Raw genomic sequence first — 15,909 nt, 5'->3', positions numbered from 1 at the left:
AGTACGATACACTATGGAAAATACAGTCTGAGGGTTCAGATTTGCCTGACCCAGAGCCGCAGAGAAAAATTTAAATGGTGAGAAATAAATTTGTTCATGCAATTTTTGTAATTTGTAATAACTTCAGCATTAGCAGTACCACAAAGTAGGATGTTCTGAGTTTAACATAAGGGATAAATTAAACCAGTGAGGTTGTAACATTTTATAACTATCTGAAAATCTAATCCAGGATGTTAACAGTGACAATGTGAAGTTGCTCCACACTCAGGTTAAAGATTTAGTAGTATTTTCCCAACATAAGCATTGTTTTTCATAAAATAACTTTAAACGTTTAGCTTAAAAAAATCAAGCATTTCAACATGTCAACATTACTTCAGTCTAGTACTGTGAATACTATCTAGTATGGTGTTCAAAACATTTCTGTGGATTGCAGGGTAACTGATAAAAGTCATGACTAAAATGTAAATTAATACATTAGAAACATTCATATTTTTTAGCTCAACCATCCCCTCCCATATAAATTAAAACATTTAAAGAAAATACATGTACACTGTCTTATGAAAATAAGTACAGCTTTTTTGCTTAGTTCCTGAAGCCTTCAAAAAAAGCATTTACTTAAAAGTGTGCATTAATTATAGGAAGGGACAGAGCAACAGCTGGAGTTCACTTAAAGCAAAGCACAAGGAAAACTTCAAAGACATTTTACATGACTTCAAGCTCCCATTTAGTTTACATGTTCACTCTCTGGAAGTATCTGCCTCCCTTCTTTGGTTATATTAGGGGCTTAAAGAGCTTACACTTGCAATGTATGTAATCACATTAGAAGCCTTCCAATAGATAGTATGGTCCAGTTCTTTATGCTATTTCCTTAATTCAGCTAAAATGACTGCATTTGTCTCTTGAAGTGCTTCAGAGAGACAAAGTCCTATAAATACTCTGAGCCCATTAACAATAATAATCATGTTGGTTGAAAGGATTGCTCCTTTAATAATGCCTAAAGTAAAAATAAGTAGATATTCTTCCACAGTTACCACATCAATGTAGGCAACATTAGGAGGTGTACTGAGAGCTGTAGCAAGTTTGACCCCTTATATTTCAGTGCTTTCATCATGACTGATAAGTATTTTCATATTTCTTTTTCTTTAGAAAATCTAGTTTGTGCTTCTAGAGCCAAATGTCTCTTAATTTTACATTTTGCATCCCCTGTGTGTTTCACTTGGCTTGCTTCTTTGTTTGTTGAATGATTTAGGCCTCATCTGAGTTCTCAAACCTGTACATTTCCTGTAGTTTTAACTGTATCCAGTTGTTTTGTAAATAATAAGTCTATCTAAGTGTGAGTTGTTGACAAAGGCTTATCAATTTTATTGTGACAGAAGATCCTGGACTTGTCTACACACTGCCCTGCACCTGCTAACCTCCTTATTTGTAGTTGCACACGCATGCATGCATAGTAGCCTGACATACTCCAGTGGGCCTGAGATGATGCGATCTTCCTTGGAGTAGTTACACAGCTGTTGGTTACCTTAGAAGTGACACTGCCAGGGCAGTAGGAAGCAAAAGAGAAATACAGCTTTCTCACAGCCTTTTGTGAGAGTTTCCTCACTGCCATAGACAGCTGTCTGAAGAGGAACGATGAGAATGTAACAAAGAATATTGGCCTTGGTGCAGTATCCTAGTTTCAATAGGATCTAATGAAATTGTGCTCCCCCCTTTCATTTTCATTCATGCAATTCTGCTTCATCTTTCCTTACTACTTGGGGTAATACACTAGGTAGATGCTAGCACCCAGCTGCAGAATGAAATGTGTCTGCCTTATCCTTACCATACAGCTTAACAAAGCACTTCATGCCAAGGACTGGTATTTTATAGTAGTATATTCAGGGTGATCATAGTTCTTGATTTCAAATGCTGTCTATGTCAAATCTGAAGGATTTGTCTTGGATTTTGGGGTGGTCATCTATCTAGCAATCACTATGGACGACTGTCAGACAGATGGAATTTCTGCAGCCATCTACTCAACATGAGTAGATAAACCAGATATATATAGTGCATGAGCATTGAGCCCAACACTCCTGGAGGTCCTGATCAGCATTAAGGTGTATGTACAGTGAACTGTCAGATTCACTGGGTTCACTGTTCAGACAGAAAACATTTGTACTATACATGCATAATAGATCAAATATTTTCTGGTAGCATGAGATTTACTAAAACTACAGTACATGGCCCATGTGCATATGTTTCTTCCTGGAAAACTTTGGTCTGCCCTAGATATGTGGATTTGTTTCATATAAAATTAATTGGATTTAAGCAAACACCAAACGAACAGAAGAATTTGTCACCTTTATCAACAGAAATGTGTTGGAAATTTTTACGATGTTGAAACTGGCTGCACACAACCACAACTTTTGCCTGCTGTAGGCCATGTCTAGATGTTTATTATCTTGTCCATACCCATTGAAACTCATATCTACCATATTCTGCCAGGATCTGCTAAGTCTTAAGAATTCAAAACTAGTGTATTATGCTGATTCTTAATCTATAAGAAAAGAATTCTTTTCCAATTCACTTGGGGGAAAAAAAAGGGGGTAACAGAACATACTCTTGTTAGCATTAATCATTTGGGAATCCCTTCTGCCCTTTAGAAACAGCCTTGTTAGGACAATGAAGACAAAATACAGTCGCTTTCAGATTTTGACAGACACATTGAAACTATGTAGTGCACATAGCTCTCAGTTGCATCAGGCCAGCACTTAAATGATGTGATTGCCAGTGTAGAGGGGAGGTCTGGGTCATGTCCCCAAAGGTCATCATTGCCAGCAGGCAATACCTAGAAAGTATACTCCCGCACTCCCCTAGCTCAAAGGGTCTGATTGTGAGAGCCCCCACACTGACACGCACAAACAGAGAGAGATTCTTCTGCAATCTCCATGCTCAGCCGCAGAGCAGTCACAATGTGACCCTTGTAGATGGGGGACTTCCGTGCCACTTATGAAAGAGTTGCGAAAGAGAGCTGAAGAAGCCAAGGTGAAATGCATTTTTAAATGCTGGCAGGTAACACTGGTGTTCGGACTTTATAGATGAATGTCCCGACTTTTGCTATTGCCTCGAAGGTGAGTAATGAATAAATAAATTAAATTCTTTTAAGTATTGCAAGTCCTTTAAATCTTGTAAGTTTTTTCTCTATTATGCCTTTAAGTCTTAATGCTAGTTAAAGAAGTCCCTTTGGTCAAAAAAAAAAAAAAGCTTGTGGAGACAGAAGAGGATCTTTAAAAATAAAATGAATAGTTAACAGAAGTATATTTTGCAGAATGTTTTGTAGAATACAAAGACATGCCAAGTACTGAATTCATGTGTTTCCAAGTCTAGCTGATATAGTAATGTGATAACTCTTTGTAATAATTGTATATTTTCAAACCCAGCTTTGTAACAAAGCAATTAGTTAATATGATTTTGGAGTTTTGTTAGGCAACAGGATGAAAAGATTATTACTGAAATTAAGTTGTATTTTACTTCTCACTCACTCTGTTGCAAGAGAGGCTCAGTGACACTTCAGTAAAATCAATGAGCATAATAGGTTACGTACATGTATTTGCTATGCTAGCTGTTAGAGAAAGAAATGTGAAACTTAAGGGTCCAACTTTCCTAATATCTGCAAGATAATCAGAAAAAGAAGTATGCAGATGGAGTTGGGGGGATATTGTCTGAGATAGACTCCTCTCTGTAATTAAATGCCACTGAGCACAAAGAGAAGGAAGCAAGCAGAGAGTAAACAGCACTGGATCTGGGTCGCAGGAAGGAACCAGAAGACGAGAGATTTGGGGGAAGAGTGCTGCCTAAAAACAAGTCAAGAACTGTGAACAAAGATACCATTTCCTCCTTTGCCTACAGCTTGTACATGTTAAAAAAATAATAAATAAATAATAAATAATAAAGGAAATATTAGTATGATTGCTTCATAAAAAATCAGAACAGACAAAAATGTTCATAACAAAAAGGAAGAAATGTTTTTTTTCTTTCTCAATGCAAGGTAACATCCCTTTTTTACATTTGGGAAAAGCTGAGCAGAAATAGAGTAATTATTTTTGTCAGAAGTTGGTGAATTGTCATGATAAACTGAAAAACAGAAAGACTGGGGAGAGACAACTGCACAGTACTCTGGCACTGTTGTGTTATGAAAGTGCTACTGACTTCACTGGGTTGACTAGCTACACTGATAGAATGATTGCAATATGAATAGGTAGATCTTGGTGCTAAAATGACCAGGACAATTTGCTTTCTTCACCTTCCCTACTCCTGTAAATTCGTCTAATTATGGTGAAGTGGGTTCAGAACCTGCTGAATGGAGTGAAACACAATGACCCACAAGAGTTAGATGTCCTGTCTTTGTGTAAACAAGGATTAAATACTGGTTTTAACTACAAGGTGTCTCTATTGCTTCTCATCTATTTTATGGATTCTTTACCACACATTACTTAATTAAACTGAAAACACAAGCCTAGCTTTATCATTAGTCAGCCTGGGAGCAATCATTAGGTGTCACTGAACCAGCTCTTCATGCGGTTTGACTAACCTTCGCTTTGGGGATAGGATAAGAATTGCTCATTGGATTTGACATGACTATCCCAAAATCAATGTGTGCTGTGAGACCCTGAGCAGCTCACTTCTATGTGACATACAGAACATAAAATATAAGTTCAGTGGGCCTGCTTTGCTATTGCATTTCATCAGCACTGCAAACACACCACCACTGCAAACCTGGAGTCACATGTTGTTGAATCAGCTTCCTTGTGCCCAATGGAAATACCCAGGTTTGCAAAAAACTTTCCATGAAAAGCCCTCTACACGATAGCATCATGTTTCTCCTTACTTGCACTCTTTAACTCTTTTTTTTCTGTGACCAATGCCCAGCAATAGAGTTTTTTTGATAACATTGGCCATTGTGGTATACTTTTGCCTCCTTTCTTTTTCAAGTATTTGTGTTTGTGTGTTGTTTTTGGTTTTGTTTTTTCTTCTATTTGCATCCTGAAAACAGTGTCAGCTCATTCAGTGGAGTCACTATAGTTTTGTTTCATGTTTTAAGATTCATCCTTTTCTCCTAGCATTTTCCATCTAGGAAGGCAGGATCTGAGATCCCACTTGTATTGAATTTTAGTGAGCCTTCCAGATTAGCTCACCACTGCATCTGTGTGTGAGGGAGCAAATGAAATGGAGCATGAACTTCGTGACTGCTACTTGTCTAACAAGACCGGTGTTCAAACTTTCTGTAAGAACAACGCTTGGCTTAGTAAAATATATATATATATCTTATATATATATATTAACCTTGTAAACTTCTATACAGACACTGAGGAAAAGGACAAATAAGCCAGAAAGCCTTGAAGGTGAGAAAGCTAATGGAGGCATAGGTTTTCTGCTGCCAGAGTTCCCAGGTGACAGGCAACCTGGGCTTTTTGAGCTGTTTCTGAGACAGGCTTGCTGAGTCAGTGCTCATTGTGTCCTTCAAGAATAAATTAAAAGCTGTGAAGAATATGCTTTGCTTCCTTAGTAGGATATTTTTTTTTCCTGAAACTGTTTTTAGCAGCTCTGGTTGGAGGAAGTGCAGACAACTGCTATTATCACATTAAAGAAAGACCACTTCCTCCAGGACAGAAACTCCAGGTATATGGGTCAAAATGGCAGCTGGAGATCTTTTCAAACAAGTCAGTTTTTAATAGGAAGATTCTGAATAATTGGAGGTTTGTACCAGACCAGCTGAAAGCAAGGTTCAGTTGTTTACCAATAAGGATAAAGCATCTCTGCCTGATCTTCCTTGTTACAAGAATTTTACACAGTGTGATTTTATCTGTACTGAGATAACAAGTCTCAGATATGAGGTTCTCAGGAGACTTTGTTCAGCTGATTTTCCAAATAAGCTCCATACTTTTAAAATTGTTGTAAATGCATTTTGATTACCCAGTAACCTTAGACGTATTTGGTAATGCTGGTTGTCACAGCAGTTGTTGCCACGTTACGTGGTCTGTTTTTCATTTAGCTTTTTGGTATGGTAATATTACAAAATAACATACTCACTGTGGGGAGAAAAGAAACAACCCGCAAAGCCTCTTTCATCCTAATATGGAGAAATAAAAAGCATTGGTTGAGTTAGCTGAAGTGCTGATGGAGTCAAAGCCCAGGGATCAGTCTGGTGTGGTGCCCGAGGAGCACAAGGGTCATGGTCAAGACTCACACTGGGAGGGCAGGAAATGTTTAAATTCCCTGACCATGACTAAATGATGGGAGGCAGCAATGCTGCAAGGGAAAAAGCCCTCTTCTCATCCCAGCACGCCTTTGACTCCCGCATGGTGAGAACGTTTCTTCCTCTGAGTGCTGCTGCAGGAGCTCTGGGCTGCACTATACAGCAGATGGGTGGACTTGTTTTAACAAAGGTTTAGACCAACACTAATATCGGTTACCCAGTGGGCAGCAGCCTGGGGTTTTCAGGCAGAGCCCTGGGCTAAAAAGGAAGCCGAGGAGGGACAGGCTGTAGTGGGAGGTTAGCACCCACCACCAGCCCCACACCAGCCCTTGCTGTAGGCTCTCTGCTTGTACAGCGCAGGGTGGAAAGGGGCCCCAAATGTCTCTGGAGTGCCAGGAAGCTTTGCCTTTTTCCTTATTTGTGTTCGCTATCACCTCTTAAACAAAGGAGCACAGCTTTTCGTAGCAGTAAGTGATTGGCTGTTTCCCTGTCCTGGCCACCTCCCGGCTGAAGGCACGGAGTTTTCCTGGCTGCTTCTCAGGGGTTCGGCTTCTCCTAGCTAAGACCTCTGCTTAGGGACACTTGGCACAGTATTAACTCATAATATCTGAATGCTGCAAAGCTTGCAATTTTGTTTCCTTGCTGGTGGTGATGCAAGGAAGGCAGAAAAGCAAACCCAGAAAACAGAGGTCCCACAGCCTCCATCAGCTAACTCCAGCAGTTAGGGTTTATCAGGTACCGTGGTCACATGAGGCTTCGCAAACAAACAGCTGAAAATCTCACGTCTCCCCAGTGGGAGAGCTCCTCAGAAAGCACGCCAATAGCTTTAACCACATTTGTGTCGCAAATTCTTCTCGCATTTGGTGACTGGGGCTTGTCCTAATTAAAACAACAAGAGTTTCAGTAATGTGTTTAAAAACAGGCAGTCATTTGCTGTTTGTGAGAAAGAAAAAAAAAAAAAAAATAAGAAAGAAAAGAAGCACTGAAGACGGCACCTCTTTTTCTGGGGGATATTCATCTCCATATCACAACACCACATTTTCTTCTGCTGAAGTATTGCCACTTGTCTGAAAGCTTTGCCTGTCTGCAGCTGGCTAGCAGCACGTGGGCAGGTTTGGCAACCGAATTGTCTGCATTGCACCCCCCTGTGTTTGGAAAGAGGCAAGGGCCTGAGCTTTGCTATCATCAAGCACTGATAACATCAGAGAAGACAGATTTGTTGTGCTCCGTTGTATCCACCACAGCTTCCCAACCTTGGGCTCAGACCTAAGGCATAGAGAATTGCCTCGGACCACCCAGATGATGGGAGGAGGCTCCAGGAGCCTCAGAGAAGCAGGCAGCCCTTCACTGAGTGGGGGGATGCAGCAGCAACATTGCAAACATGGAAAAGCCTGTCCAGTTGGCTTCATTAAATATCACAATGTTTGTACATCCATTATGAATCTTTGGACAAGAGAGGAAACACTGAAAAGGAAGTGTCTTTTTTTTTTTTTTTTTAATGGAGTAAAAGTGATGTCTGTGGTTTTAAACAAAAGGCTGTTGGCAGGATGATGCCGTAAAGGAAAGGAAGAGAAAGGGAAACAGTATTTGAATTAATTCAGATAAGTGAAGGCCAGAAGAGCTTATGACATAATTTTCCATTAATTTCTGTAGTCTAGCTCTCTGCCATAATTATGTTACCTTCTGACTCCTTTGTACAAATACTGGTTGCTATTACTGTTTACTGTAATTACTGTAATCACGCTTACAAAAGCTGCTTATAGTATTGTTGTTTTAATAGTGTGAAAGAACTAAGTTAGACAAGGCTCTTGTGGTGGGTATTTCATAAAATTTTCTATGAAGTTGTGTAACTATCTTCAGCTGTAAGAATTTACAACAGGAAAAGACAAAAACAAAGGGACAAGGATCTAACTTCTTGGTTTACTAAAAATCCTAAAACAATTTAAAGAAAGAAATCTTTGTTTTGAATCATAACTGGAAATTTGATTTTTAGTGAATCAATTTTCTTTAAAGCTGTGATCGAAACCTTCCAATTGGCCTGAAACATGCTGTTTTATTTCAAAAACAAATTTTGTTAAGAATTAATTTATTTTAATTTCATATAAGAAAATAATGGGTTATTTTAATTAGGACTTTCAAACAAAAATTGTAATTATTCTTCTGAATTAAAGTATTTCATGCTATGGCTGTTTTTTTTCTTCATAATATGCACAGTTACTGGAGTCAAGATAAGCTTGTACAGTATTTCAGTGTTCCCAAGTATTTCACTTGTCCCCAAAGAAGTGTTCACTGAAGAATTACAGCAAGTAAGCAAAAAAGGAAGGGAAAGAAAGAAAAACTGAAACACAAAGTTAAAATATTTTCTCATTGCTTCATTAGATGTGTAGCAGTGTTAGGAAAAGAAATTGAATATCCTGAGTTTCCCTCTAGGGTGTAACCCACTAAAAGTCATTAAAGAGATAAATTGTTAGATGCAAAACAAATTTCAAGTCATAACTATGATGAGCAACAGATATCATGAAGACCACCAGAACTGTACATATTGCCTCCAACATCTTGTTCCCTGCTTTCTTGGTACAACCATATTTGAAGCCCTAGTTGCATGTCTTGTCTACATGCTAGAAAAAAAAAAGGAGTATATTTATTTTTCATCAATCTCTCTTTTCAGAAAATCTCTTCCTCGCTGCCGAAGAATTAACAGGATGCTTTCCAACGAGTCCACACCTCCTCCCGCGTTCAGTCGCTCCAATTCTCAGGCCTCCATGGACAGCACCTCCATGGAGGACTTCTGGTGTGAAGTGGAGAGCATCAAGGAGAGCAGTGAAGATGGACCTGAAGAAGCAACGCTCTTGGAGTTCAAACCTGCTGATGGTAAGCACATGAACACCACTTCTTCCTCACACCTTGGCTTTGCCTTGTCTGATTAGTGACGCCCTGATTTCCTTCCCACCCAGTATGAGCAAGGTTAAAATAAAGACTAGTTTGAGCCAGAAAAAAAGAAGCAATAAATGAAAACTTTATCTCTATGATTAAAAAATCTAAACGAAAGGCTAAAAAGGGAGCAAGAAGTTCATTTAGTATATTGGAATTTTCCAGTTTCTGGCTTTTGGTAGGATATAAAGCAGAAGTTATGAAAGTCTTGAAGCAATTTTTAGTTAGATATAGTTAGATAGTTAGTGGTGCTATCAGAAATTTGATAACTGCCTGTTTCTCTGAGATTGCCCAATTTAGATGTAATTCAAGGAGAGATTAGAGATGAGTTTGAATACACAGATGCCTACATTGTTCAGCCTCTTCACTCATTAAAATTCATTGATCACTTATACAAATTATGCTGAAGGTATTATTACTTCATTCTGTTCCCTTAACATTTTCACCTCTCCTTTTTTCATAATGTATTTGGAATAACACATAATAATTTACATTAACTTTTTTTATGCAGCTATGTGTTAGATGATTTGATAACATCTGGAACAGCAGTCCTCAATTTCTTTCCAGTTACAACCCCACTTACAAATGCATTATATTGTGCAACACAAAATACCAGCTCCTACTATAGGATGAAACTAGATTTCTTCTGGGGTCATGACCCACAGATTGCTACAGCCCTTTTGTGGTCATGGCCACGAGCCTGGGAATAACTGATCTAAGGATAGATTTTGAAAGAATAGTGTATTCTTTCCATGCAATTAGTAACATGAGTGACGGTGTATTTTCTTACCTTTACATGCAATAGGATGTCATTCATTCTGCTACCAGGAAAAAGGTTGAAAAGAGGGAAAGGGTGCTACTTTACTCAGCAACTAAATGTGTAATCATTCACGATAAACACCCTACACAGAGGTATCTAGCTGCAACTATATATTGTTCCCATGGGGAATACCTCCAACTCACTAGTTCCAGGTAGAGCTCTCTTGGGAGCGAAAGTAGAAGACCTCTGTTTACCAGAAGTTGCAGTCTGCTATGAGGGCCATGATCTCTCAGCTTAAATCTAAACTGCACTTCTTTGTGTTGGTCTGTGGTCTCATAAAAAGATAGATCAAGGTGTAACATTGAAACTTTATGGTTATTGTTATGGTAACTCAGAAAAGCAATCTGCCTCAATCAGTTTGACCTTGTTGGGGAAATGTGCCCTTCAGGCTAGGAAGGCTAACAGTCCTCTTGGGTACACACGGCAAAAGTATTGCCAGCAGATCAAGAGAGGTGATCCTTCTGCTCTACTCAGTGCTGGTGAGGCCACACCTGGAGTGCTGGGCTGGCCAGCACAAGAGAGACCTAGACATACTGGAAAGAGTCAAATGGAGGGTTACAAAGATGATGTAGGGACTGGTGCACCTCTCCTATGAGGAGAGGCTGATAGAGCTGGGACTGTTCAACCTGGAGAAGAGGAGGCTCAGGAGGGGTTCTTACAAACATGCCTAAATACCTGAAGGGAAGGTGCAAAGAAGATGGAGCCAAGCTCTTTTCAGTGGTGTCCAGTGTCAGTACAGAAGGCAGTGGGCACAGACTGGAGCACAGGACTTTCCCTCTGAGCACCAGGCAGCACTGCTGTGCTGTGCATGTGGACAAGCACTGGCACAGACTGCCCAGAGAGGTTATGAGGTTATGATCCTTGGAGATCTTCACAAGCTGCCTGGGCATGGTCCTGGACACCCTGATGAGGAGGTGGTTGAAGCAGGTGATCTCCAGAGGTTCCCTTTCCACTTCAGCCATTCTGTGAGAACTCCTGTCTAATCATGCTCTGTAGCTTGGAAACCCCAGAAAGCTGAGATTGTGAACCTCATGGTGACTCCTTTATGCAACTGTCAGCGTGAACTGACTGTGACTTGTCCCCAGTGTTAGGGGAAGGTCACTGTGAACTACATCTGTGAACTACTAGTCCAGTTAAATTAGCAGGACAAGGCAATACAGGCACCCATTTTCCTAGTTCTCACAAGCTTCTGTGTTGCTCTCATCACTGCTGAACTAACTCTTCACAACCATGCAAATTGTGCTACAGTCCCGTGTTATCCTTTGTCTGATTATGCCTCATTAAATTATATTGATTTTTTCTTCTCTGTCATAAATTAAAAATGAGACCACATAGTAAACTACAATACATCTCCACACTTCATTTACCTTCATTCTGTTGTTTTAAACACATATATATTACATACACCCACACACAACAAGGGAGTGCTTGTACTACTTATTAACTTCAGTATAATATTCAGTCTGAGATTATAAATCTTGGAAATAATCATGAGTTCTATTAAACTACTAGTAGAATAATACTCCTTGCCAAGGATCAAAACACTGGAAATCGATTTTGAAGTCCTCAGGATAAAATTAAAACAAACACTTGTCACCCTGTTGAGATTTCTTTGAGAGGAAGAGGTGCAGAATCCTTAGGAAGGAACCAACAGTGTGGCAGCAGCCAGGTATGAATGATATTGTCAAAGCCATAGTGCTGCTTTTTGCCAGACAACATGTGCAATGGGAAAATATTAGAGCACTTATTCTATAGACATGTGTAACTAAGGACAAGAAAAGTAGAATAACATAATAAATGACACAAGGGATGAGAATGCAGGGGAAAAGGAAGTCATGGGGTGCTTAAGATGGCAGTGACATGCAGAACTGATTTTAACACTTAGTGTTGCAAAGCTGAGATGGTGTGAGTCATTTGGGCTTACATCTGAAATTCAAACAAAGTCACACCTCTTTCCTAGCAGTCTCTAAGTGAAGAAAAAAAAAAAAAAAAAAAAAAAAAGAGAGGGAACTACCAGCCAGAGGGAATCCTCTCTCTTATCTGTTTATCTTCTGATGGAACAGACCCAACCAGTGTCAAGACCATGCTGTATAAGTAGCTACCACTGTAAAAATAACGTTTTATAAAATTATGTGATTTTATTAGTCCTTATTTAAATCTATTTTCATATAATTTTGAGGATTTCTAATGCAGGAATTCCTTCCCTGTAATAGTTTTACTCCTTTGGTTGTTTTTGTTATTTCTTAGCCTATTGTTTGTGAGCAGTTGGAAAAGGAAATAGGAAAAAGCCAGAGAAAACAAGTCACAGGGGTGGCTGGTAAGCAGGCAGAATTATATGTCTGGTTTACTATTTTTCATAGCATCATGAAAGCCAAGTTTGATTAAAAACTAAATTCTTGGAAAGAATATGTCAGAACAAAAGCCAAAATGAATATAATTAAGAAAATGGAACATGAATGGATGTGGCTAGAACAGCAGCATACAGAAATGAAAAGAAGGCTTGTTAGAAAGACTGAGGATGGCAGAAGTACTATGGTTTGAAAACTGACAGAGGAGGAAAAGGAACAGCCAGTCATCCTGTCTGTAAATATGGAAAGGATCTGAATGGAGACAAGCAGTCACACCTCAGTGTAACACAGAGCTGGGTTTTTAGGAGCAGAATTTTTTTTAGAGCTTTGCAAAGAGACAAGGCAATTAACAATGAAGTCAGTGATGGCACATGTGTAAGTTGTTTTCCCTTGCCCCTGCTGACCAGACCAGTAATTTTCCTTTGTATATCTAACTGCCAAAGTTCTGTAAACTGGTGTCCATCAATCTGTCTGCAATCTGATGATGTCAAGAAGAAGTAAGAGAGAAAGAGTGGGAATACCAGCCTGCCATTAAGACCAGTTCTGTGGGAGGAACAATGAGCGTATTGACTAGTTGTTTTACAGAACAGTCTGCAAATTAGTCCATTTGCTCTTTGATGTGTTTATTTGTAATACCTTTCCTTCAGTCAAAGCTGGAATACAATTACTGTTTTGATTGCCTTGTCTCAAACAGCATATTGCTGAACTAGGATTGTTCACAAGCAGAATAAAAATGAAGGCCCTTAAAATCTCCTGTGTGAAAAGAGATTTAAAAAGACAATGATTGTTTACTTTAGAAAGCAGATAAATAAAATGTCAATGACAGCAAAATTTGAAATTACAAAATGAGTCAGAGAAGGTAGATTGGAAGTTTCTCCCTGTCCTACAGTGACAGGAAATACTCATTCAACATTACAGCAAACCAAAACCCAAGGAAAGCAAGCAATGTTTCACAGAGCGCATAACCTCACTGTGGAACCAGTTGGGAAGCAGGAATTGAACAGGACTCAATAAGCTATTAGTCACTGATCTGGGTATCAAGAAACCCTGGAGTGTAGAGTGCTAGCCAGCATTTAACTATTAGAAATTGGATGATATCTAGCATGCAAAGTTAGCTATTTCTGCACCTTCCACCCCTGCCTGCCCTCTTTGATATCTACCCCTACTTCCTCATTAGTGGGTGGCTCTGGCTCTTAATCATCTTGTCCAAAACAAGCTATTAGACTATGTGGACATTGAGCTTTTCTCAATGTGTGCTTTCATAAAGTGTGGTTACTAGCTAGCTGGCTGAGGGTTTTTATGCATCTTAAATCTTCTCATCCTTCATTTGGAAAAACATCATTATATTGTATCTCTACTTCAGTATTTTTGCTTATTTGAAATGGAATGACAACTTAATTTCCACCTGCCAAATTGTTTCATCTATTATAATGTGGTTTAAGTGATAACTGAGGGGTTTTATGCTCTTGAATGAAGGGTTAGCTTTTAGCAATCTTTCTATGTCAGGCTAGGTACTCTGCTGCCTTCTTCACACGAAAGCAGTAATTCACAGTTTACAAATACCTCCTCCACTCTTCTCCTAAGTGTCTCCTATGCAGAAACTGACAAAATGAAAGCTGGCAGTATGTTGACAAAAATCAAATTAAATTGCACTTGTGGCCTAAGAACGCTTGGACATGGAATATCCCCAATGTATAGGCTAATGCAGTGATCTTCTGTGCCACCTCCATTCCTTCCTGCCCTCCTCTACCTCCACATCAAGCCTAGCTCATAACTTGCTTTCTTCCTCCACAGAAGGGGAGCTGGAGGCTGAGTGGCTGCAGGATGTAGGTTTATCTACACTGATCTCAGGAGCTGAAGAGGAAGATGGCCAAGCCCTGCTGTCTACTCTAACCCGAACACAAGCTGCTGCTGTACAGAAGAGGTACAACACCTACACACAGACCCTGAGGAAGAAGAACAAGCACACAGTCCGTGATGTGCGAGACATCTTTGGCACCAATGACTCTTCTGTAAGTAGCTGATGCATCCACGGGAATGCTTATGAGCTTAATTTTTACATATTTTGTAAGTAGCTCATGAAGGCTTCTATCAGACAGGAATCCTTTTCTGCTAACGATGTACAGCCAGCCAGTAGCAGTTCCTCACACTAAGTCCAGGCTTTTAATGCTGTATTTGCTAAATTTTGAGAGGAAGGGAAGATACAATAGATGGTGCAGTTTTGTAAATAACCTGTAACATAATGTTGTATCTGTTGCCAGTCTTTCTCCTGCAATCTTCTATCAAGACTAACATTTATTCCCTTATTTTTTGGAAATTGGTGAGTTACTCTTGGCAGATATTCAAATTTTTGCTGGCTTCTGGGGACACTTGCTATTTACTCAGCAGTCTCAGCGGTGAAGTAAAGCTTCTCTAATGAAACAACTGGGGTTCAAATATGCATAAGCAATTAAACACCTGCCAGCACGATTGCAACTGGTACACTAGCAGTTACATTTCACTTACATAGCAAACAAAAATCTATTAACAGTCCATTTGTTTCATGGCTTCAGAAACGAACGCTTCCCCTGGTGGCTTCATCCACTTTTCCCTGAGGATGGCTCTAAAAGCACCAGTTCTCCTCACTTCACATTTTGATTTTGGTGAATGCAGTCAACTGTCTGAATTTAGTCCAAAGCAAAATGCATGATTTTAGATGTGTGACTCTTGATATCTTAAACAGGAATGACCAATAAGCTCACAAGTTCACCTTTAAGAATTAAAGTTTTTATCATTATAAAACTCTAGGAAACACCTTCTGTGAGAAATTGTTTTATGTTTTTCTATTTGTCCTACCTTCTACTCAAGGCTTGGCACCCTAAAATAATTCAAAAATTAAATAAAATAAATAGCAGCTGCATAATTATTTTAAGATTACAAAAATATAACGGTTGGGGAAATTCTTTTTTTGTCTCCAATTTAAGTACCTGGGTTCTTTAGAACCTCTTGCATATATCCCATAAATATTTCCAGAAGCACCCAGTAGTTTCCTGTGGGCAGACTTTCTTGCATGAGAAATCCTTAGGCATGTTTGCATGAACTTTAAAAAGCTGATGGCACTTCTTATTAGATTGGCACATTTCTCCTGTTTCAAGTGTCTGGAAACCTAAATGCATTTATAATTTTTAATAATGCTAGCAAAGCTTACACTTTCTAATAAATTTAAATCAGCCAAATAAACGTTGTGTCCATTCTCTCAGAGAGACACGCTATTGATGTTTTTTTGACCTGCTTATTTTTCTCCACTGTTTTTCACTTGCTAAAGGAATCAGAAACTTCTAATCCATTGTCCTTCAAATCATTGTTTTACCTCCTCAGAAATTCAGCTCACTTACTTGTTTCGCACTTTGAGAACATGAAAGATAAGGCAGAAGAAGTAATTAAGACTTGTAATTCTTCTTCCCACAGAAATATGCAGTTCTGCAAGGTACTTGCCTAAATGTTAAACACAGATGCACAAACACAGCTGCAGAACCCACCAACACCTCTCTCCAACAGACTACAAAGCAGATTGTATTTCTAACAGCCCATAAGGT

The 15,909-nt window shown here is 39.2% G+C and overlaps 1 protein-coding gene across 3 annotated transcripts in view; it reads left to right on the top strand.

The window, feature by feature from the left end:
• The window catches only part of ARHGAP28 (Rho GTPase activating protein 28), a 77,377-nt gene that overhangs the window by 32,389 nt on the left and 29,079 nt on the right, over positions 1 to 15,909 (top strand). For all 3 annotated transcript variants that reach the window (XM_082753343.1, XM_082753344.1, XM_082753345.1), the window contains 2 exons: positions 8,904 to 9,106; positions 14,129 to 14,346. In XM_082753343.1, coding sequence (XP_082609469.1) covers positions 8,904 to 9,106; positions 14,129 to 14,346 — 421 coding nt within the window. The remainder of the gene's footprint in view (positions 1 to 8,903; positions 9,107 to 14,128; positions 14,347 to 15,909) is intronic.

Source organism: Aythya marila (genome assembly GCF_965140915.1).
Source record: "Aythya marila genome assembly, chromosome: 2".
NCBI classification, from domain to species: Eukaryota; Metazoa; Chordata; class Aves; order Anseriformes; family Anatidae; genus Aythya; species Aythya marila.
The sequence above is the reverse complement of the archived record's forward strand: the minus strand, read 5'-3'. Positions and strand labels throughout refer to the sequence as shown.